The sequence below is a fragment of the Loxodonta africana genome, chromosome 14, assembly GCF_030014295.1.
Source record: "Loxodonta africana isolate mLoxAfr1 chromosome 14, mLoxAfr1.hap2, whole genome shotgun sequence".
NCBI lineage: Eukaryota > Metazoa > Chordata > Mammalia > Proboscidea > Elephantidae > Loxodonta > Loxodonta africana.
The window spans coordinates 21,899,199-21,923,991 of NC_087355.1; the positions used below are offsets into that span (position 1 = coordinate 21,899,199).

The 24,793-nt window shown below is 38.8% G+C and overlaps 1 protein-coding gene across 16 annotated transcripts in view; it reads right to left on the reverse strand.

The window, feature by feature from the left end:
- Positions 1–24,793, reverse strand: part of EYA1 (EYA transcriptional coactivator and phosphatase 1) — a 439,803-nt gene that overhangs the window by 62,499 nt on the left and 352,511 nt on the right. For 15 of the 16 annotated variants that reach the window (XM_064267819.1, XM_064267821.1, XM_064267820.1 and 12 more), the window contains 2 exons: positions 13,178–13,317; positions 11,710–11,793 (listed from right to left, as the gene is read on the reverse strand). In XM_064267819.1, the coding sequence (XP_064123889.1) occupies positions 11,710–11,793; positions 13,178–13,317 (224 nt within the window). The remainder of the gene's footprint in view (positions 1–11,709; positions 11,794–13,177; positions 13,318–24,793) is intronic. The other variant, XM_064267816.1, reaches the window with a different exon arrangement.

A 24,793-nucleotide genomic window follows, 5' to 3' on the forward strand; every position in this document is an offset into this window, starting at 1 on the left:
TTCTCAAAGTTGAGACATTTAAGAAATATCTTAATACCTAAGTCACTGTAACAATTTTGGATAGCTACCACATTCTGAGTTAGTAATTGGGTTCTGCATAGTACCTATGGGGTTAGGGTTTTATCTTAGTGAAAAAAAACAAAAAATGTGAATTTTGTTTCTTTTTTTATTATCATCTTTTTACTAATGTTCACCTTGGGCATTGGTGGTTCAGGGGTAGAATTCTTGCCTTCCATGCTGGAGACCTGGGTGTGATTTCTGACCGATGCATCTCATGTGCAGCTACCACCCATCTGTCAGCGGAGGCTTGCGTGTTGCTATGACGCTGAACAGGTTTCCGCAGAGCGTCCAGACTAAGACAGACTAGGAAGAAAGGCACGACGATCTACTTCTGAAAATCAGCCAGTGAAAACCCTACGGATCACGATGTCCAGTGAAAACCCTATGGATCACGATGTCCAGCCTGTTGTGTGTGTGGTTGCCAGCAGTTGGGGGCAGACTCGACAACAGCTAACAACAACAATAACGTTCAAATGATAAGAACATTTTCAATGTAGGATAAATGTCCATTACAACTCTTCTATTGGAATACGTACCCCGTTACATCCATAAGACTAGAAATCTACACCAACTCCTAGCAATTGCTAGTCAACGTTGGATCACAAAGTAGAATATATTATGTTTAAAAAAAAATGATAAAGAATTCATCTTTGGCTAGAAAGATCTGCTAGGAGATGGTTCGGCTCTCTCAGAAAGTGTGGCAAGATCCTAGGGTGCAGTAGTTACGTTTTAAATTTGTGGAATAAAAGATCAGGTTCCTAAATCTATGTGCACTGATCCTACTTGGGCATTTAAGCCTCCATTGGCATGTAATTACTGAGAGTTGTCGCGGCCCAGCCAGGTGTAGTGCTAACAATGTAAGCAGGTTTATTAGGATTTGGAGCTCAATAGGAAAATCTTGTAAAGTATGCTCAAATCAAGCACAAATCTCTGGGTGGTATCAATCAAGTGAAAGAAAAAAAAATACCAGTTTTGAATCTCTTAAGTAATGACTTATTTAAATCCTAATATTACAGCCATGAGCAGGGACTGAATGCATTTAAAAATTCTCCCCATTCAGGATCTTTTGCTTTAGGGGAAAAAGAAGCTGAAAAACAGGATCGGGCACTCTGAGTTCATGACTGACTTGTTTTCAAGGCCCCATGTGGCTGCTCACAAGGGGAGGATTAAGGGTAAACTTCACAGTTTTTTTTTTTTTTTCACAAATTAGTTCCCTTATCTAAGAAAAGGAAAAAAAAAAGTATGCTAAAATGTTATTTCTTTTAAAAACACTAAAGTGTCATGGCAAATGAGATGTACAACCTATGAGACTCAAAGGTTTCAATGTTATCTTTCCAACTATTTAAAGTTATCAATGCCACCAATGGGACATGAACATTTTGCAAATTTATAAGGCCCTTTCATTGAACAGGAAACCCTGGGCATGGTGGTTAAGAGCTATGGCTGCTAACCAAAAGGTTAGCAGTTCAAATCCACCAGGCACTTCTTGGAAACTCTATGGGGCAGTTCTACTCTGTCCTATACGGTTGCTTTGAGAAATCAACTCAACAGCAACGAGTTTCGTTTTGGTTTATCACTGAACAGCTGGCATGAAATGTCAAGTTTTGGGAGCTGGAGATAGTTCTGATGCCAATTAAGAAACAATCTGGATTACTATGAGAGTACATATGCATGTAAAAAATAAATCATAGGTGAAATATTGCCTGAATGATAAAAAAAAAAAATTAAATAATAAAACTGCAAATCTGTGGTGGGGCTAATCAGTCATTTTTACTGATTAGATATGTGATACTCACTGCTGAATTTTCTCCTTACCTAAGAGGCTCCCTTTCAACATCATGAAAATAATACCAAAGTAGAGAACAAGAAAAAGAGCTTCACCATTCCAAAGATTAATTTTGATTATGGAGAAAACCCAATGAGTCCCAAACAGGGGACACCTGCCAAGAAGTGGTTCAAAGAGGGAGGAAGAACCAGGGTGGACCTGGCCAAATTGGCTTCAACACATAGGGCCCCATGCAGTGCCAAGGAAAAGGCTAAACATTTAAATCCAATCAAAAGACCTATCAAGCTTTCATTTGTAACCACTCTCCTATCTCTCATTCCTTTCTAGTGTTACAGCCGCTTTCTTAGGCCTTTATTATTTCCTACCAGGAGGCCTGCAATAATCTTCTTTGCCATCAGATTAATCTTCCAAATTGTACACCTCCATCATGTTACTCTACTGTTTTCATATCGTTCATGGTATCCCAATGCCCACAGCACAAAATCCTGGCTCTCAATGTTCTCTGCAACCCTCCTTTGAAAGCAATAGCCTAATCAGAAGACTAGATTACATTCTTGGTTTTGCCAGTAAATAGATATATTTCCTCGGGTGAATGATTTAATTCTTCTGAGCCACAGCTTCCTCATTGGTAAAACAGAAGCAACTAATGGGATAACAAATATGAGATAGCAGTGAAAATGGTAAAATGCTGAACACAGGTAGAACATTTTTATTACCATTACAACACATTTTTCTGTTCATCAACCGCAAATCTGATCCTCTAAACAGATTTTGGAAACCCTGATCACATAGTGGTTAAGTGCTATGGTTGCTAACCAAAAGGTTAGCAGTTTGAATCTACCAGACGCTCCTTGGAAATTCTGAGGCAGTTCTACTTTGTCCTATAGGGTCGCTATGAGTCGGAATCGACTTGATGGCAACAGGTTTGGGTTTTTTTTTTTTTTTTTTTAAATAGACTTTATCTTGGAAGAAACGCCTGGTGATCTAATTCCAAAAAATCAGCCATTGAAAACCCTATGGAGCACAGTTCTACTCTGACATACATTGGGTTGCCATCATTTGGAATCGACTCGATGGCAACTGGTGATAATATAAATAGGCTTCATAGATATCCAGCCTTTTTGCAGAATATTTCTCTGACTTTTTAGGCCCTGTTTCCTCCTCGCCCTCTCTGCTACCTCGAACGATAAAATATACAGCTGTTGCCCACTCCCTTCTCTGAAGCCCTGAAGTAAAAAATAACAACACTTGTTTATGGACAGTCTACTAGTGTTTCTCTAGGTGCTTTCCACTGTTCTCCTAGCAGCTCTGTGATTCCTTCTATTTTACAGATGAGAAGGTAGATCAAGTGAGACTCAAAGATCAGGAGTTTTTCCCAAGGACACAGAGCAAGGGAGGGCAAGGGCTGATGGTAGGAAGCCAGTATGGTAGATGGGAAGAAGCGATAATTCCTGATTTTTTTGCTGCCTTTCCTTTTGCACTTATGAATGAGAAAAATAAGGCTTTATTCAAAAATGGGACAAAAACATACCTTTCAGTTATATATTACTACCAGTTAGGAGCAAGGGGACTGGCAGAGAGAAAGAGAGCAACTATAAGGGAATGAGAGCAACTATAAGGGAATGAGAGCAACTATAAGGGAATGAGAGCAACTATAAGGGAATGAGAGCAACTATAAGGGAAAGGCAAAGGTGTGAAGGTGTTCTCAGTTGGAAATCCCTCTGATATTCAAAAGGGTGTGTGTTTTTGTTTGTTTGTTCAAGAGATTAGATTTTATGCCATTCCACAGTACCCAAAAGTTATTATTTGGAGCCATAAATTATTTCATCCTTTTGATCTAACTTGGCATTGATACGCAAAAAAGAAACTCAGGGAAGCACCTCTGGGCATTGAATTGGCCACCCTAGTAGCACTGTGGTTAAGCATTCTTTGTCTGCTAACCAAAAGGTTAGCAATTGGAACTCACCAGCAGTTCTGTGGGAAAAAAGACCAGGGGATCGGGTCCCATAAAGATTAGTACCTAGGAAGCCCTATGAGGGAGTTCTACTCTGTCATATAGGGTCACTATGAGTTGGAATCAACTTGAAGGCATGTAACAACAACACTCTCCAGCAGACCTGTCACATGGCTTTTGGGCATGGCTCTGTTGGAAGGGCCAAAGCTAACAGGAGATTTTGAAACTGTGCTTTGGGTTTCACTCATCAAAACGTTGAGAACTGTGGCTGAGAGCACTCAAATCCACTATCCCTTTCCTCCTAGGCACAAAACTAGGCTAATTTCCCAGCCTCCCTTTTTCTTGCACCATGGCCATGAAACTGAACTCTAACAAATGGCATGAGTGTGGAGCTGGTATGTGCCAGCTCATGCTCAGCCTCACACTCATGCTCCCAATGTTTTTCTCCCTGTGGGCTAGAATGGAGATGAAAATGTTCAGAAAAGCCTTGTGAGCTATATAGTGAAGATGGCACAACTGTTATCTGCAGCACTAAACCTTATCCCTCCCTCAAACCAAGCAACCAAGCAAAATATCTCATTCTAGACTGTCAAATGAGAAAAAGAAATTTCTATTGTGTTTGGGCTAACACACAATTTGGGCCTACTTGTTATAGCAGTTTCATCTACCCTCACAAATTCACATGCTGGCCTGTGATTCACTGGTGTCGCAGGTGCACATTCACGATGGCTGCATTGAGTTTACCGTCTAGTCTACCACAGTGTGGCTGTTGTTCAACTGTCCTGGTGTCCAAAAAGGAGGAGTAAAATTAATTAACACAAAATTCAGAGCACAATTTGGAGTGGGGGCTGGCAACTTTTTCTGCAATTGGACGGACAATATATGTTTTAGCTTTGCAGGCCACACACAATCTCTGACATATATTCTTCTTGAAGGCCCTACAAAAGCAGGCAGAGGTGGTCAATTTCAGGTCTAGAGGCCTAGTCTGTATTTTTAAAAATCAAAAGAATATTTTGTGACAGGTGCATGTTACACAAAATTCAAATTTGGGAACCTATGTATTTTATAAATACAGTGTCATCAGAACATACAAAATCCGTTAACGTCGAGTCAATTTCAACTCTTAGCAACCCTATAGGACAGAGCAGAACTGCCCCATAGGGTTTCCAAGGAGCTGCTGGTGGATTTGAACTGTCGATCTTTTGGTTAGCAGCCAAGCTCTTAACCACTATGCCACCATGAACACTGCCATGTTTATTTATTTTCTATGGCTGCTTTGCACTGCAATAGAGTAGTTGTGACAGACGTTTACGGCCCACAAAGCCTAAAATAAACTATTTGACCCTTTACAGAAAAAGTTTGCTGACCCCCAGTGCAGAGGTTCCAAAAGACATCCCATTTTGTTTAAGTAACCAGATCCTCTAAGACCCAAAGAAGACACTGGGTGTCTTGCTGTTTGGGAGTCATGCTAAAAATTTAGCATGTTTACCAACCACCATGGAAGAAGGTCATCCCTCCAAAGATTTTGAAAGCTGGTGTTGCCTCCTAAAAATAGTAGGAACAGCAATCTTTAAGGCCACCAGGAGTGTTCTGATGAATAGGTCTAGATAAATTATTTTTCCTTCATCAGTATACTGAGTTTGGTTGACCTAAATTCATGATGACAATCTAGATCCTCTTAGAAGCCTGGTGCATTTTTTAAAAAATGCTGAACAGCAGCTACAAGATGAAGAGGTGACAACGTTCTTATAATTGGGTTGTTGCTATTAATAAAAACACTTTCTGGGGCCTTTGAATCCATGGAAACAATTCTGTAAGTCAAGTAGCCAGTTTTATAGCTGAGGAAACTCAGGCTCAGTAAGAATAAATAACTTGCCCAAGGCCAAGGATCTGACCAGTCAGAGCCTGAAGTTGAGTTCAGATGTATTTAAATTCAAACCTGATGCTTTTTCTATGACATGACAAGGTGCATTGCATATTGGTACTTCATAAATTTGAAGACACTAGCACCATGTTCCTCATTTCCTACTCCACCAGATTCAAGTTTTTTTTTTTTTTTTTGACAGTCAAGTTTCAACTATATTCAAATATAACTAACATTTATTGAATATTTATTTTATGCCAGACATGGTACTGTTTTTCACATGCTGGTCTCTAACCTTCTCAGCCTCACTTTCCTCATCTGTAAAATGGGCTCAATAAAAGCAGTTTCAGAGTATTACTACTGAATTAAATGAGATGGCATTAATCTTAATGATTAGAGCCCATGGCTAAAAATTTTAAGCTTTTGGTTGTCTTAAGCATTCATGTTTTTGTTTTTGGGTAAAATGAAGCACGTGGCAGGAGACTTCTAAGACCCATTTCAGCACTAATCTCTGTGACACACAGGTGTTAATGAACAATTTAAAAAGCATTGAAACAATCAAGCTATTGGGTATAGATAACTTGGGGGAAATCCTCTCACAAGAGAGAATCTATGCTTGGGATGTCAGCACAATACTTATTTGAAATATAAATTTGGGGCATGCCCTTTGATATTACCGACTGGATTATATTGTCTATTTTTAAGAGATCATTCAATGAAAAAAAAATCAAGACTAGTTTTCATCAGTGAAACCGGGGAATTTGGATTTAGTTTGAAAGCAACTATTTAAAATGCATTAAACAAAAAAACAAGTCAGCCAGATATTATTATCCTAATTTACAGTAACACCCATGGACTTCATTTCTCCACTACTAAGATGCTGATTCTTTTTCCTCCACAGCCAAGCCGGTACTGTACCTAGCACCCTCTTTTTGTTCCTATCACCTTTGTTATAAAACAACACTTCCTTATAATGGCCCACATGCCTTCTTCCCACAGCTAGGATTACGCGGGAGGCGGGATATTCTCAAACTTTTTTTTCTTGTACATATTGCTGTAACCCGCCCTAATTTTGCATTATATCAACCAGATCCTGTATCCCCTTACTGAATGGGCTACTCATTGAGTTGCCTAAGCTACTGTGACTAAGCTACTTCTCAAGTATCTGTTCCCATAGAGACAGAACAGCGATCGCATTGTCAGGCATTCATTTCTTTATATGCACGTAGAGTAAGGCACAGCCTCACGCTCCCCTTGACAATGCTCGCCAACACCACTAAATCTCTGCTCCAAGAAAGATGGCTTGCCTCCAAACTTCTTTCATACTTCTCAGCGTCCTGAGGAAATGAAAGAGGTGTAAGACCTTCTGATTGGCTTGGTTATATTAGTATTACTTGGAAAGATCCTTGATGAACCACACATTTTTACAAGGCATGATTATCAGATCTGGGGGCAAATTTTGCCAAGTCTCCAGTTCTCCAGTGAAGATAGCACTTGAGTAGTCTTCCTACAGGCTAGAGGCTACCTACCATTCAACATCCTCAGCAATACCTTCAAAAGTCACCCTGCCAGGCAGCGATGCCTCCAGGCAATGGGACAACAGGCTGACCATAAGCATCCAGCATAAAAGCAAGAAATGTTTGTTGTTGTTAGTGGCTGATGAGTCAGACCCCTGACTGATGGCAATCCCATGCACAACAGGATCGGACCATTGTGATCCACAGGGTTTTGGCTGATTTGAGGGAAGGAGATCACCAGGCCTTTCTTCCTAGTCCATCTTAGTCTGAAAGTTCTGCTGAAACTTCTTCAGCATCAGAGCAACACACAAGCACCCACTGAGAGATGGGTGGTGGCTGCACATGAGGCACATTGGCTAGGAGTCAAATCGGGTCTCCTACGTGGAAATCAAGAATTCTACCAGTGAAACACCACTGCCCTTGAAATGTTTAGGAAGAAATAAAACTAAGAGCGTCTGAGGAGCTTCTGATCCTGAGCCATGCACCAGTGACGCTAAATCTGACATCGCCAGCCCTGAGCACTCAACACTATGCCCCAGGCTCACTTTCCAACTGCCTCCTTGTCTGGTCCAAGTGGATGTCTACCAGGCATCTCAAGTTTGTCCAAAATTAAGGTTTCAAGTTCCCTCCAAATTATTTCTTCCCTGTGTCAGCAAACAACATAATCATTTTCCAGTTGCTCAGGAAAAAATACCTAGAAGTCATTCTTCACTCCTTCTCTGCTATTTGCCAACCCTCCACTGACCCCAATTTAAATAATTTCCAAATCTTGTTGGATCTACTTTCAACATAATCCAGAATCCAATCAGTTCTCTCCATCTGCACTGCCAGTGTGTCAGATCATTGCTAAAACCTTCTGTGTGGGTTCCCCACTGTCACCCTTTTCTCCCTATGATTTATTCTCTATGCGCAGCTAAATCAATTGAAAAAACCAGTTGCTGTCAGGTTAACGCCGACACGTGGTGATCTGGTATGTATCAGAGTAGAACTGTGGCATATTTTTTGGAAGTAGGTGGCCAGGTCTTTCTTCCAAGGTGCCTCTGGGTGGATTCCAACTACCAACCATTCCATTAGCACCTGAGCACGTTAACTGCTTGCACCATCTAGGGATCCCATGTGCAGCTAAAGCAATCTAAAAATCTAAATGAAGTCTTCTTCCTTCTTCTCATGAAGTCCTCCAATGACTTTCCAGTGCACCCGCAAGGAGATTAACCCACTGGACAAGGGCTGGGAAGAACTTTTTGTCATCTGCCCTCCTTCTGTCACTGCATGTCTTTTGACTCTCCATCTCCATTACTAAGCTCAGCCATACTGGCTTCCTTGTCCCTTACACACATTAACCCTTTCCTGCCTCTGCACTTGCTGTTTCCTCTGCTTAGAACTCTTTCTCCAGATTGTCATGACTGGTTTCCTTCAGGTCACTCGGATCTCAAGCTCAAGGTCGCCCTGAGGGAGACCTTCCCCCCACACTTAGTAAATACCTCAGCCTGTTTTCACCAGTTTACTTATTGTCTGAGGTCTCCCCTACCATACTGGAAGCTCTGTGAGAGCAGGGATCTTGGCTGTTCTGGCCACCACTGTGGACCCTGTGTGTAGAACAGCACCTGGGACAAGCAGATGCCCAGTGTTTCATTGTAGCAAGATTTAGTGCAGCAATAAAGCAGCCTAGAAGAGTAGGGACATGCACATGGGTTTTAAAGCTAGGTAGACCTGAGTTTAAATGTTGCCGTCGTAGAAAACCATAGAACTTCCCTGAGCCCAACTTCTTTCATCTGTAAAATGGGAATATTACTTATTTCAGTAAATTGTTATACTGCTTAAATAATGTAACCAGGTGTGCAAAGCACTTAAGGATTGGCACATGGTAGGTGGTCAGAGAATTCATTTCCTACTCTAATGTGAAAGGAGTCAAAATTATCTTTCTAAAGCAAGATACCATAATATATGTAGTGTTTGTCAACTACAGATTACTTCTCTGAATCAAAAGCTTTTGACTCGTACAAAGACACATACATACACAGGTACATACACACTCATACGCCCTTCAATCCAATCTTTTTCTTTGTGGATAGTCCTAATTATGGTTCCATTTTTCAAGAGTTGTTGTTATTATTATTGCTGTTGTTTGCTTAAAAATCAATTAACCAACCACCCAATTATACGCACAATTTTCTGAAGTTTTCACTTGAAACAATCCTGGGGACCAGATGGAAAAATCACCGTCTCTATCAAGTTAAAAACGAAGGGCTTAAATTTAAATTGTCCACCTTTAAAGGATATATAAATTTGGCTTCTGGAAATTATATGTGATTAAACTTTTTATCACACGGCTAGTATGAGAAAGCTAAACAGAAATTATTTGATGAGCCTCAAAATACTATGGGTTGACACTTTAAACTGAAAACAACTCTGGTATTTGTAAGGTATTGTTCAGTGATTGTTTTGTTTAGAGATTGTTGAGAATCTAAGTGAAGAATTCTAAGAAGCCAGGGTTTCAAAGTTAGGTGTGAATTCCAGTGTAGAAACCAGTAATTGATGGCCAAAGATTGACACAAGGTCAGCAGGTCACAGGCTGTCCACCACCTTTCAATGCTGGCCCTTTTCAATGGCTGACAAAGCACTGATCAAGACAACTCTCCCAGTTATCAATTTGGATTCATCAGAATGTGATGAGTTCTGGCCCTGAGTGAGAGTTTTCAAAGATTTAAGACTTCTTGGATAGTTTTCAAATGCTCATTTTCTACGTGTTTACGCTTCTCACCACTTCTGGGTGAGTTCCAGAAGCCAGCTTTCTTCTCTGAAGTTAGTTGTAGAAACACATTATGATGGCTCCATTAAAGAGATCTCTTCAAAATTCTTCCTACTAACTACATGGTGAGCTTCAGTTTTACTATTATAGTTTTATTATTATAGAAACAGAGGTAATGATAGTATTGATAGAAATAATAACACAAAAACAACACGAAACAAAAAAACCAAACCCGACTCAGCGACCCTAGGGGACAGAGTAGAACTTCCCCACAGGGTTTTCTAAGGAGCAGTTGGTGGATTCAAACTGCTGATCTTCTGGTTAGCAGCTGAGCTCTTAACCACTGCTCCACAAAAATAACACAGCTCATATTTATTGAATCTTTCCTATGTGCCAGCCATATAATAGAGAATTTCTTTGAATCATAGGTTCTGTGGCCTTATTTTTATAATTTGCATTTTTGTTCACTGTTTTCAACTTCTTGTAGCGTGTTTGCTCAACAATAAGATGGAGCATATTGTGTTTTACAGATATCTCTCAACAGAAATTCAAATGTTGGAATGTTCTTGCTCTTACAAATGCCCAGGGGTACATTTTTCATGCTTTTTTGATTTGGTGTATTTTTAGGGTCAGAAGAAAGATATCTGGACCATGAAGTTCAAATGATAATTCTCCCAGTTTTCACCTCCAGACTGTCCCTACACAGCAGGCACTCAAAATATATTTATTGAAATAAATATATGTTGAAAGAATGACTACTAGGTAAAATTTGTAATGAGACATGTATACTTTATGGGTCTCAATTTTAACACTTAATTGTAAGAAACACCTAGAGTTACTGAGACACAGTAATTCGGTTCCTAAGGATCTAAACAAACGGCTTCCAGCACCTAAGATGTGCAGTATTATTTCTTTAAAAATTAAAAAAATACAAATACCATATTCATAGGATAGTTTTGGAAATTACCTACAGCCATTTTAAATAATATGTTCTTTTTTTTTTTTTGGTATACTGCCTGGAGATTTCAAAAGCCTATTATTTGAAATCACCAAGCAATATACCCAAGGTATTTCCGAGGTTTTGGGAAACCCAAAATACATCACAATGAAACTGAAGTTTTACTCATGGAAGGTGGTCTGCAATATTATTCCTCACCTACAACACCAAGATAAATATTTTAACAACTATAACATGGACTTATTGGTCCTATTGCCACTTAGAGGCCCAATGCCGCATATGGTTGGAATAAATTTAGCCCTGAAAGCAAAGGGACCTCGCAAGCTATTCATAACAGGTGCTTTGAAAATAAAATACCAATACCACTAATCACTGACAACAAACCAAGTGAAATATCTGTTCCACTGAATTCATTTTTGGTGAATAAAAAGACTATAAGGACCGCAACAAATAAAACAGTACAACACAAAATATCTGTCTGCATCTCCTATATATGTTCATATTTTATCCTAGAATAGCATTCAGTAACTTTTACTCTTTGGGATCTGAAACTGTATGTAATTTATTCTTATTTATATTCTTATTCTTAAGGACCTAAAAATAATCTCTTCTTTTGTTTACTTACATGTTTCTGCTTTACATATATGTGATTATATTATGAAGTATTACATTATCTATGATTATAGAAATAAATCGAGTTATTTTTCTTTTTATATTTTAAATTTATTATTTGAGGCTGAAAACCCATTTGGACATAAAAAAATCAATTCCAGGCATATTCACTTTAAAGTCATTAAAAACTGACGCCTCTTGGTACTCACCCTCCCGTATCTGTTGGCATAGGACCCAGTAAGCAAGGAATGGAAGACAATGATCGTCTCATCCAAGTCCCAGATGAACACTCTCTACAAAGAAAGAACCAAACTAATGTGTCTTTGCCTTGATGGAGAAATCTGCTCTTTCAGCTAATTTCAGCATTAAAACGTAGCCTTAAAATGGGAAACAAACAAAAAAACTGAATTTTTTACTTTTCTTTTAGGAACAATTGTTTCAAAGAGTATCTCCCAGCTTTTTTCTAGACAACACCTCACGTGAGGTACAAGAGGATAATTGCATTAGAGCAGTAATATAAACACGGGTAAGAGACAATAAAATATGTCCTTTCTACTTCTGTAGTATCATCTCATCTCAGTTCTGGATAAACAAAAAATATGCTGTAACTCTTCTGTTTATTGTTTCTGAGAGAGGGATAGGCAGCAATCAATTAAAAATCATTAAACTGATCTTTTCCTCCTCTCTGACTTCTATTCATTAAGAAGTGTGAAAATAACTAATCTTATCTTTTAACCTTATCAAGTCAAGTATTAAGAAGTCGCATGTTAAAAACTAAAACTTTACATCACCCCTCCACCTTAGGTTACCTATTGGGCTGTTATCATATGGATGAAGTATATGTTGTTTCTGCCAGGTTTTCAAAGGCTTCGGATTACAGGTATTTAATAACTCACACAGACACATCACCCATCCACTTAGACACCCTCTTGATGTGCTCAGAATTGAAATTGAAAGAACACATTTTCAAAAGGTCTTTGAGGCATCACAGGAAGCCTCCCAAGCCTACTTTCTTCCTTCTTCCCTTCCCCACTCCCACCAGTACATACTCATACACATGGATTCTGCTGGAAAAATTCATCATTTCAGCCAAAATAATCACGTTTTCCACCATCAGATTTCGCTTTGGCAAAAAGCAGAAACCTAACTGCAGTGGATTCAAGGCTATGAAATCTACCACCCTTTAAGGTCTTATTTAATCCCTCCTGCTTTTGAACTCCACCAAAACATGTCTCATAAGGTGATTACCGTTTCAGGTCAGAACATTTCGGGTTTTCCTTTCTCAATATACACAAGCGTGTCTTTAATTTCAAGGTGGATTTTATTAAACGGTTTTAGTATTACACTTACTTAATTGAAATGCTAATTACATAGAGTAGGATAAAGAATTCTGTTCAAGCAGAATTACGTAATTTACTATATTTCCTTGGAGATAAATAAACCAATGCTTTACCACATAGTTAATATGAAAGAGAATAAATAAATAATTGCTTTACCATATAATTAATATGAGAGAGAGAGAAAAAAATGCTTTCTCTATAATTAACATGGAAGACAAAGCAGGAACAAACACGTTTGGATATCCTGATCACTGCTGTTTACACAGTAGGTATATAAAACCACCCCTGAGTTGCTGAGACACTTTGCTATCTACTTGGGTTGCTGGCAATGACATACCTCAAGATCAGAGTCGGGAGGAGGTGAGGGATTATTGTTTCTTCGGCCCCGTCCGCGTGACTTCCCATCTGAACCTCGACGCAATCGATCAGAATCTGAATCTTTAATGGGTGTTGACGGGCTATGGATTGTACTGTACTCTGCAGGGAGACAGGAAGGACTTTTCTCATTTAGTTCTGCCACCATGGGACCAAGATTAACCTTGTTTTAATTCAGAGAGAAGTTTAAAGAGTAAAGCACATTTCATTCCGCTTAAATTCTACAGTACCCTTTGCTTGCATTGGTAATTAATTTATGAGATATATGAATTGTTTTAAAAGAAAGTGTGACTAGGAACAACCAAAATTTAACTGAGTGTGAGAGACAACAGGTTGTACTACATTGCCATTGCCAAGGATTTTCCATGTGGTTTTCTGTGATTAGACAATGCTCCCTCCGCCCCCACTCCCACACCTGTTTCTCTTTCTTTCCACAAATGGCACCTAGCCACAAAGAGAGATCCATTCACATGTCTGCCTCAGCAGCGCTCTCCCAACTACAAAAAGGCTTCCAGTTCGTGGAAAGAGATGAGAAGAAAAACCAGCTCAGAGGCAGGGAATATGGGATCGTCAGTCAGACTTTCCTTTGAAAAATTTGAAGACCATTTTCTGCTCTCCTTATCTTGTTACTCTCTTGTTCTCACATAAAATGAGGGAGAAAGTGATAGATGCTGTACACAGAGCATGTGGTACCCCATCACAGTCTCTTCCTGAACCAAAACTCCAGAATCAGGCAGCATATTATAATCACCAAGATCAACCAAACTCAGAGAAACCATTGAGTTACTCATATATAAAAAAGAGAAACCACAAAATAATTAAAGAACAATCCCCAAGTAGTTCAGAAGAATAGCTGAGCAATGGCTGTGGAGGTGGGGGAGACTCAATCTATTTCCGGAATGAACACAAAGCCATTTCCTCTCATGCTTTAAGTATGTCTCCCTCACCCCTAATCTCCACCTTCCCCAAATTTCAGATGTTCCAGTTCACTTAAGTTCCCCTCAGAGCTCTTTGCCAGATTTCACTATCAGATATGGGTCGGAATCAGTAAATTTAATAGGAGGAATAAGCAGCCACTTGGTATGATTGGAAACCCTGGTGGCATAGTGGTTAAGTGTTATGGCTGCTAACCAAAGGGTTGGCAGTTCAAATCCACCAGGCGCTCCTTGGAAACTCAATGGGGCAGTTCTACTCTGTTCTATAGGGTCGCTATGAGTCGGACTCAACTTGACGGCACTGGGTAAGGTTTTTGGTTTTTGGCACGATTATTTGCACTCTGATGCTGTATTTCACCAGACAGAAAAATATGGAGAACATTTAAAGACCTGGTAGCACTGATTAATTCTACCAGCCTTCAACTCTACCAACAAGGACATCCATGTGTCAAACCATGTGGTCTCAGTGTGACCTCCTAGCTTAAGTGCTTCTCCAAAGTTTTATGAGTTTAGAGTTGACAGGATTTTGACAGTAAATTCCATTTTAAATCACATAGCCTTATATCTCTGTTTAATCTTAAAAGCTAGTTTCCTACCACTTTCAGATGAAGCTTTTGCCTGTCCTCTGCCATAGCAATCAAGATGGCAAACTTCCTCATATGAACTGGTCATGCGATCCTCATACCCAGAAACCACCATGATGACTTATAAGCATAATAGTCAATTACAGTTAGAAAGTTCAAAACAAATCCACTCATTGGGTCAGTTTATTCAGTTATTTGAGATGCCTTTTTGAGCTAACTCATTTCCTAGAACTACTGGGATACCGTGCTGGCTGCTCAAAATTAAGCATTCTCTAAATCCGCGTTAGGACTGTCACCTTGCAGAGGCAGATGACTGTGGCACCGTCTCCTAAAGATGTTCCAAGCCAAGTCTATCTCTCCCACATCTTAGGGAGAATTTCCGGATCCAAATGAATGTACTTTTGATTATGTGAATTCAAAGTTATTTTTTGAAAAGTCTTGGCCTTCCTTTTCTTTCAAAAGTCCACATTCTACATCTCTGTGCAGAAGCTGACAGTCACCCTCTGACACGGAACACACATCAATCTCTTTAATATTTCAAAACAGGACATCCATTTCGCCACTCACACAGCTGGTATCTAATTTCACCTGCCCTTCAGGTACTTGACTGTAAAGTCTATCTTGAATCATGCGCTATGCAGTTTTTAGCAGTTCATATTTGAGAATAAGCTAAACGATAGGCCAAACATGTCTCTTAAATGTTTAAGACACCAAGAAAGGTATAATTTTTTTTTTTTTTTTCCTTTCTGGTGAGTGGAGATAACCATAAAATTCAAGAACTACGCAAGATGATTTTCCACAAATTGTCTTGTTAAAATAACACAATGAAGATGGAATTTTATTTCTAAGTTATTAAGAAACCAAGGTATAGGTTAGTTAAGAATCTTGACAAAAGTTAAATAGTAAATGGAGGAGCTAACTTATATCCGTTTGTGTTCAGTTTTTTCTTCCTACTATACAGTTGTGTCTGAACTAATCTACACAAATTAAAGCATTCACAAAAATGTAAGCTAAAATTATGTTTTAACTTTTATTCAGGATCAACAGAAAAACTTTCATACAATAACTATTCCTTTCTCTTTTTTGAAAATCTGCTATTAAAGTTTTTGTCTATTTTGTTTTCCAATATTATTTAACTAAAATCCATGTAATACATTCCTCTTAGCAGTTAGTGCTAAAACTATCTTTCTTGGCAAGCAATGCATTTTATCACATTATTCTTTTTTGCCTTGGCCTCCAGGTAGTTTTAAGAGTTAATTTTTTCCTCAAAGTAGTTAACCTTACCTAGATTTGCATAGTTTAGTTTCCTTCCTATTAACTCACCATTCTTTTATGTCTTGGCGCTTATTTCTTTATTCCTACTTTTAAAATCCAATTGAATCCTTTAAAATATAGTCCATCTCTATATTTGTGGAAATAGACAAGCTATAATTAAATCAATTACTCAATTCTGCGGACCTCCTTCAAAAAAAAAAAAAAATTCAGTGAGCAGATGATACAGAAAGATTTTAAAATTATATTTCCTAAAGTTCTTCCAAGTTAGGGGGACAAGAAAGAAATAAAAATGGACAATCTGACACCTTTAAATAGTGTGTGTGTGTATATATATATATATATATATATATATATACACAAAACTCATAGGCCTTGATTTATGAGAAGGAAGATGAGATTATTAAAATGATGCAAGCTAGTTCAAAAATCTCTTCCTCTGTGATCTATGAGGTGGAATTTAAATTCATCTACTCTCCTAAACAGCTTTCCTGACTCTCAACTCTCCTTCCTCCTATTAATCCAAAACAACTGGGAACAACAAATAATTTAATCTTCTAATCCACTGGCATCTCCTATTTCATTAAAACTTCTCCAAATTGTTCAACTTTACCCCCACTGAGATAATGGATGGGAAAGCACTCTGAAGAACATTCATTGCATTGAATAAACATTGACTGGATGCTCATACTATGCTAGGCACCATACAAGGGGCTTGAAATACAATGACATACCACACAGACACGGTTCCTGACTTCTTGGAGCATAAAGTTCAGAGGAAGGCATTGACTCATGGAGAAAAATGAGATATTACAAAACGATGTGGTTTTGTAAGGCATAAGACATGGAAAAGGCAGAATGTTAAGAAACCCCAGAGAAAGACCAAATAACTCAGATGTACCAGGTTAGAGAAGCTTCCTGAAGATGAAGGAAAAACTAGCCATTAAAGAGATAACGTAAATGTCTTCCATGCAAGGGGATCAGCACGCGCAAAGGTGCAGAAAGGGAAAGAGAAAGATAAGATAGCATGTTTAAGAACTAGAAATTCAATATGACCTGAGTCTACAGAGGAAGAGCATAGGGATTAGGCTGGAGTAGTGGGCATGAGATTCAACAAGGGAGTGACAATCATTTTAGAAAGATAACTCTAGCACCAGTGTGGTGATGGTACTAAAGACAAGTCAAGACTGAGAGAGGGACATCAGCCAGAGGATAATACTGTAATCCAGCTGAGGGATGATAGTGGCCTGGACACAGGTAGTGGGGATAGAGAGAGTGAAGCATTGTTAAGAGAAGAAATCAATGACTAAATAACTAACTGGATAAGGAAGTGACAGGAAGTCAAGAAAGATGTCAGCGGCTGGTCACCTGGGTGGATAATAGGAGGTATACAATTTAGGAAGAGGAACTGATAACAAGACGGAGTGTAGGTGAGAATTCAGGTTTAGCTTTGGGCATAATGACCTTGAAGAGACTGTGGGAATCCAAGTAAAGATGGCCAGAAGGCTGCTAGACTGATCAAAGCTCAGGAAAGAAATATGGGTTGTGTTTAGGGTTGGAAATTGACATTATATGTAACTGAAGAAATGGGTGTAGATAGATCACCCAGCAGCATGTGCAAAAGGGATGGACAGAGAGGCAGAGCCAAGATGGCGGACTAGACAGACACTTCCGGCGAGCCCTCTTTACAACAAAGACCCGAAAAAACAAGTGAAACGAGTATATTTGTGACAAGCTGCGAGTCCTGAGCTTCAAAGCAAGCTTAGACAAAGAACTGAAGGACAGGGGGAGGAAGAGACCGTTCAGAAGTGGAGAGGAGTTACCAGACCTGAATTGCAGGGACCCTCAGGCAACCATTCCTAGAGCGGCAGCTGTGCTGGGCTGGTACTAGCGTTCAGCTGCAGTTTCCTAAGAGAGAAGCAGCCAGCCACATAGCCTACTCACACCTCTGGAACCTGAGGAGAAGGGGTGCTCTCTGCAAAAGCTAAGTACTTGCATATATTTTACGGTGCCCCCCTGCCCCACCCCCAAGCCGGATTCAGCGGCTGAATCCCTGGGTCTGGGATAGATCCTGGTGAACACATAGAACCATCCTCCTGGCCTTGGGGGAGGAAAAAATTTGCAAATGGGGGGAAAAGATAATTTGCTAGCACCATCAACCGGGGGAGCTCAGGATGGAAGCTGCTCCTGTCCAGGCATAAACCATCCATGGACCTTGAGAACCTTTCCCTTCTGCATTGACCTGTGTGGGCCTATTTTGGGAGAATAGGCCCTTGATGGCAAACTTCAACCATTTCAGCAGTATGGTGGAGAGGTGGGTGTTTGGTGTTTGACATTGCTTTTCCTATTAAACAAGGGCCTCACCTACCCACATTAGGGACCCAAGGACTGGTAGCTCGCTCAGGTCACCCAGCCACCCACAACAGGGGTCCAAAGATAACTGGTACCTCCAAGTCCTTACAACCAAAAACTCTGAGTGCCCATGGTCTGTCTGCAGAACCTACCCACCAGCACACTCTAGGGAACAGAGACATGTTTTCCTCAGAGACACTTGGGGGTCAGATCTCAGCCCCCTGCCTTGTTCAGAGTGTTACCCCCGCTGCAATCAGATACGGGTATATACGCCAGTCACCTCTACCCCTCTAAGACTGTTGGACAGAACCTGTACCACACACTTGATAATCAGCTACCTAGAAACCTAAGCTGAATTCATACATGAAAACTGAATGGACTCCTAGACTGATATACCTGATGACAGCTCTAGCCAGCTGGGGACAGGACGCCAGAGCTCCAGAGGTGAAAATAATCAAGTTAGTTCACTCAAGCAACCCATAGGGGTATACCAAAACAAAACAAAGCAAGCAGCTATGACACAGTAAGCAAGCATAAACTAACACAATAACTTCTAGATGGCTCGGAGACAACAGTCAGTATCAAGTCACATAAAGAAACAGACCATGATCACCTCAACAGGCTCTCAAAACAAAGAATCCAGGGATCTTCTAGATGAAAGTGCATTCCCGGAATTACCAGATGCAGAATACAAAAGTTTAATATACAGAACCCTTCAAGACATCAGGAAGGAAATGAGGCAATACACACAACAAGCCTACGAACATACAGATAAAGCAACTGAAGAAATTAGAAAGATTATTCAGGAACATAATGAAAAGTTTAATAAGCTGGAAAAATCCATGGACAGACGGCAATCAGAAATTCAGAAGGTTAACAATAAAATTACAGAATTAGACAACTCAACAGAAAGTCAGAGGAGCAGAATTGAGCAAGTAGAAGCTAGAATTTCTGAACTCGAAGATAAATCACTTGTCACTAATATATCTGAAGAAAAATCAGATAAAAGAATTAAAAAAAATGAAGAAACCTTAAGAATCATGTGGGACTCTATCAAGAGAAATAACCTATGAGTGATTGGAGTACCAGAACAGGGAGGGATAACAGAATATATAGAGAAAATTGTTGAAGAGTTGTTGGCAGAAACTTCCCTGATATTGTGAAAGATGAGAAGATATCTACCCAAGATGCTCATCGAACTCCACACAAGGTAGATGTTAAAAGAAAGTCACCAAGACATATTATAATCAAACTTGCCAAAACCAAAGATAAAGAGAGAATTATAAGAGCAGCAAGGGATAAACGAAAAGTCACTTACACAGGACAGCCAATAAGAATAAGCTCGGACTACTCGGCAGAAACCATGTAGGCCAGAAGGCAATGGGATGACATATTTAAAAAATTAAAGGAAAAAAACTGCCTGCCAAGAATCATATATCCAACACAAGTGTCTCTTAAGTACGAAGGTGAAATTAAGACATTTCCAGATAAACACAAGTTGAGAGAATTTGTAAAAACCAAACCAAAACTACCAGAAATCCTAAAGGGAGTTCTTCGGTTAGAAAATCAGTAATATTAGGTATCAACCCAACACTAGAACACCAGGAAGAGCAACCAGAAGTCAACCCAGACAGGGAAACCCAAAAAAAACAAAGCAAGATTATATATATATATATATATATATATATATACATAAAAAAAAAAAAGCCCAAAACAGGGTAACAGCGATGTTATTATATAAAAGAAGACAACGTTAAAATAATAAAGAGGGACTAAGAAATGTAATCATACACCTTCCATATGGAGAGGAACAAACAGCTATACAAAGAAATAAAAGTTTTAAATTTAGAAAAAGAGGGGTAAATAATAAGGTAACCACAAAGGAGACAGACTATCCTATTAATCAAAATAAAATACAAGGGAAAAATTACAGACTCAGCAGAAACAAAATCAACAACAACAAATATGAGGAAAGGACAATATGTAAAGAAAATCTACTCAGCACATAAAATCAAGTGGGAAAAAGAAACTGTCAACACACAAAAAAAGACATCAAAATGATAGCACTAAATTCATACCTATCCATAATTACCCTGAATGTCAATGGACTAAATGCATCAATAAAGAGACAGAGGGTGGCAGAATGGATTAAAAAACATGATCCGTCTATATGCTGCCTACAAGAGACACACCTTAGACTCAGAGACACAAACAAACTAAAACTCAAAGGATGGAAAAAAATATATCAAGCAAACAACAATCAAAAAAGAGCAGGAGTGGCAATATTAATTTCTGACAAAATAGACTTTAAAGTTAAATCCATCATAAAGGATAAGGAAGGACACTATATAATGATTAAAGAGACAATCAGCAAGAAGATATAACCATATTAAATATTTATGCACCCAATGACAGGGCTGCAAGATACATAGAACAAACTCTATCAGCATTGAAAATTGAGATAGATGGCTCCACAATAATAGTAGGAGACTTCAACATATCACTTTTGGTGAAGGACAGGACATCCAGAAAGAAGCTCAGTAAAGACACGAAGATCTAAATGCCACAATCAACCAACTTGGCCTCATAGATATATAGAGAACACTCCACCCAACAGCAGCCAAGTATACTTTCTTTTCTAGTGCACATGGAACATTCTCTAGAATAGAGCACATATTACGTCATAAAGCAAGCCTTAGCAGAATCCAAAACACTGAAATATTACAAAGCGTCTTCTCTGACCATAAGGCCATAAAAGTGGAAATCAATAACAGGAAAAGCAGGGAAAAGAAATCAAACACTTGGAAACTGAACAATACCCTGCTCAAAAAAGACTGGATTATAGAAGATATTAAGGATGGAATAAGGAAATTCAGAGAATCCAATGAGAACGAAAACACTTCCTATCAGAACCTTTGGGACACAGCAAAAGCGCTGCTCAGAGATGAATTTATATCAATAAATGCACACATCCAAAAAGAAGAAAGGGCCAAAATCAAGGAATTATCCCTACCACTTGAACAAATAGAGGGCAACAAAAGAAACTCACAAGCACCACAAGAAAACAAATAACAAAAATTAGAGCTGAACTAAATGAATTAGAGAACAGAAAAACAATTGAAAGAATTAACAAGACCAAAAGCTGGTTTTTGGAAAAAATCAAAAAAATTGATAAACCACTGGCCAAACTGACAAAAGAAAGACAGGAGAGGAAGCAAATAACCGGAATAAGAAATGAAAGGGGTGATATTACAACATGCCCAACTTAAATTAAAAGAATCATATCAGATTACTATGAAAAACTATACTCAAACAAATTTGAAAATCTAGATGAAATGGATGAATTCCTAGAAACACACTACCTACCTAAACTAACACAAACAGAGGTAGAACAACTAAATAGACCCATAACAAAAGAAGAGATTGAAAAGGTAATCAAAAAACTCCCCCCAAAAAAGCTCTGGTCCGGATGGCTTCACTGCAGAGTTCTACCAAACTTTCAGAGAATAGTTAACACCACTACTACTAAAGGTATTTCAGAGCATAGAAAAGGACGGAATGCTACCAAACTCATTCTATTAAGCCACCATATCCCTGATACCAAAACCAGGTAAAGATACCACAAGAAAAGAAAATTATAGACCTATATCCCTCATGAACGTAGATGCAAAAATCCTCAACAAAATTCTAGCCAATAAAATTCAACAACATATCAAAACAAATAATCCACCATGACCAAGTGGGATTCATACCAGGTATGCAGGGATGGTTCAACATTAGAAAAACAATTAAAGTAATCCACCACATAAATAAAACAAGAATCACATGATTTTATCAATTAATGCAGAAAAGGCATTTGACAAAGTTCAACACTCGTTCATGATAAAAACTCTCAGCAAAATAGGAATAGAAGGAAAATTCCTCAACATAATAAAGGGCATTTATACAAAGCCAACAGCCAACATCACCCTAAATGCAGAGAGCCTGAAAACATTCCCACTGAGATCGGGAACCAGACAAGGATGCCCTTTATTGCCACTCTTATTCAACATTGTGCTGGAGGTCCTAGCCAGAGCAATTAGGCTAGATAAACAAATAAAGGGCATCCAGATTGGCAAGGAAGAAGTAAAAGTATCTCTATTTGCAGATGACATGATCTTATACACAGAAAACCCTAAGGAATCCTCCAGAAAACTACTGAAACTAATAGAAGAGTTCAGCAGAGCATCAGGATACAAGATAAACATACAAAAATCAGTTGGATTCCTCTACACCAACAAAAAGAACATCGAAGAGGAAATCACCAAATCAATGCCATTTACAGTAGCCCCCAAGAAGATAAAATACTCAGGAATAAATCTTACCAGAGATGTAAAAGACTTATACAAAGAAAACTACAGTACACTTCTGCAGGAAACTAAGAGAGACTTACAAAAGTGGAAAAACATACCTTGCTCATGGATACGAAGACTTAACATTATAAAAATGTCTATTCTACCAAAAGCGATCTATATATTTAATGCAATTCCCATCCAAATCCCAAGGACATTCTTTAATGAGATGGAGAAACAAATCACCGACTTCATATGGAAGGGAAAGAAAAAAAAAATTTTTTTTTTTTTGAAAGAGGCCCCGGATAAATAAGGCATTACTGAAAAAGAAGAACAAAGTGGGAAGCCTTACTTTACCTGATTTTAGAACCTATTATACTGCCACAGTAGTCAAAATAGCCTGGTACTGGTACAACAACAGATATAAGGACCAACGGAATAGAATTGAGAATCCAGACATAAACCCAACCACATATGAGCAGTTGATATTTGACAAAGGCCCAAATCAGTTATATGGGCCTTTTAACAAATAGTCCTTTTAACAAATAGTGCTAGCATAACTGGATATCCATCTGCAAAAAAATGAAACAAGACCTATACCTCACTCCATGCACAAAAACTAACTCAAAAGGTTCAAAGACCTATATATAAAATCTAAAACATTAAAGATCATGGAAGAAAAAATAGAGACAACATTAGGAGCCCTAATACATGGCATAAACAGTATATAAAACATTATAAAGAAAGTAGAAGAAAAACTAGATAACTGGGAGCTCCTAAAAATCAAACACCTATGCTCATCCAAAGACTTCACCAGAAGAGTAAAAAGACTACCTACAGACTAGGAAAAAGTTTTTAGCTATGACATTTCTCATCAGCGCCTGATGTCTAAAATCTACATGATATTGCAAAAACTCAACTGCAAAAAGACAACCCAATTAAAAAATGGGCAAAAGATATGAATAGACGCTTCACTGAAGAAGACATTCAGGTAGCTAACAGGTATATGAGGAAATGTTCACGATCATTAGCCATTAGAGAAATGCAGATCAAAACTACAATGAGATTTCACCTCACTCCAACAAGGCTGGCATTAATCCAAAAAACACAAAACAATAAATGTTGGAGAGGCTGTGGAGAGATTAGAACACTTATACACTGCTGGTGGGAATGTAAAATGTACAACCGCTTTGGAAATTGATTTGGAGCTTCCTGAAAAAGCTAGAAATAGAACTACCATACGATCCAGCAATCCCACTCCTTGGAGTATATCCTAGAGAAATAAGAGCCTTTACACGAACAGATATATGCACAGCTATGTTTATTGCAGCACTGTTTACAATAGCAAAAAGATGGAAGCAACCAAGGTGCCCATCAATGAAAGCATGGATAAATAAATTATGGTCTATTCACACAATGGAATACTACGCATCGCTAAAGAACAGTGAGGATATCTGTGAAACATTTCATAAATGGAGGAACCTGGAAGGCATTATGCTGAGTGAAATTAGTCAGTTGCAAAAGGACAAATATTGTATGAGACCACTACTATAAGAACTTGAGAAATAGTTTAAACTGAGAAGAAAACATTGTTTTGTGGTTATGTGAGTGGGGAGGGAGGGAGGGTGGGGGAGGGGTATTCACTAATTAGATATTAGATAAGAACTACTTTGGGTGAAGGGAAAGACAGCACACAATACAGGGGAGGTCAGCACAATTGGACTAAACCAAAAGCAAAGCAGTTTCCTGAATAAACTGAATGTTTCAGAGGCCAGTGTAGCAGGGGCAGGGGTCTGGGGACCATGGTTTCAGGGGACATCTAAGTCATATGGCATAATGATATCTATTAAGAAAACACTCTGCATCCCACTTTGAAGAGTGGCATCTGGGGTCTTAAACGCTGGCAAGCAGCCATCTAAGATGCATCAATTGGTCTCAACCCACCTGGATCAAAGGAGAATGAAGAACACCAAGGACACAAGGTAATTACAAACCCAAGGGACAGAAAGGGCCACATGAACCAGAGTCTATATCATCCTGAGACCAGAAGAACTAGATGGTGCCCGGCTACAATCGATGACTGCCCTGACAGGAAACACAACAG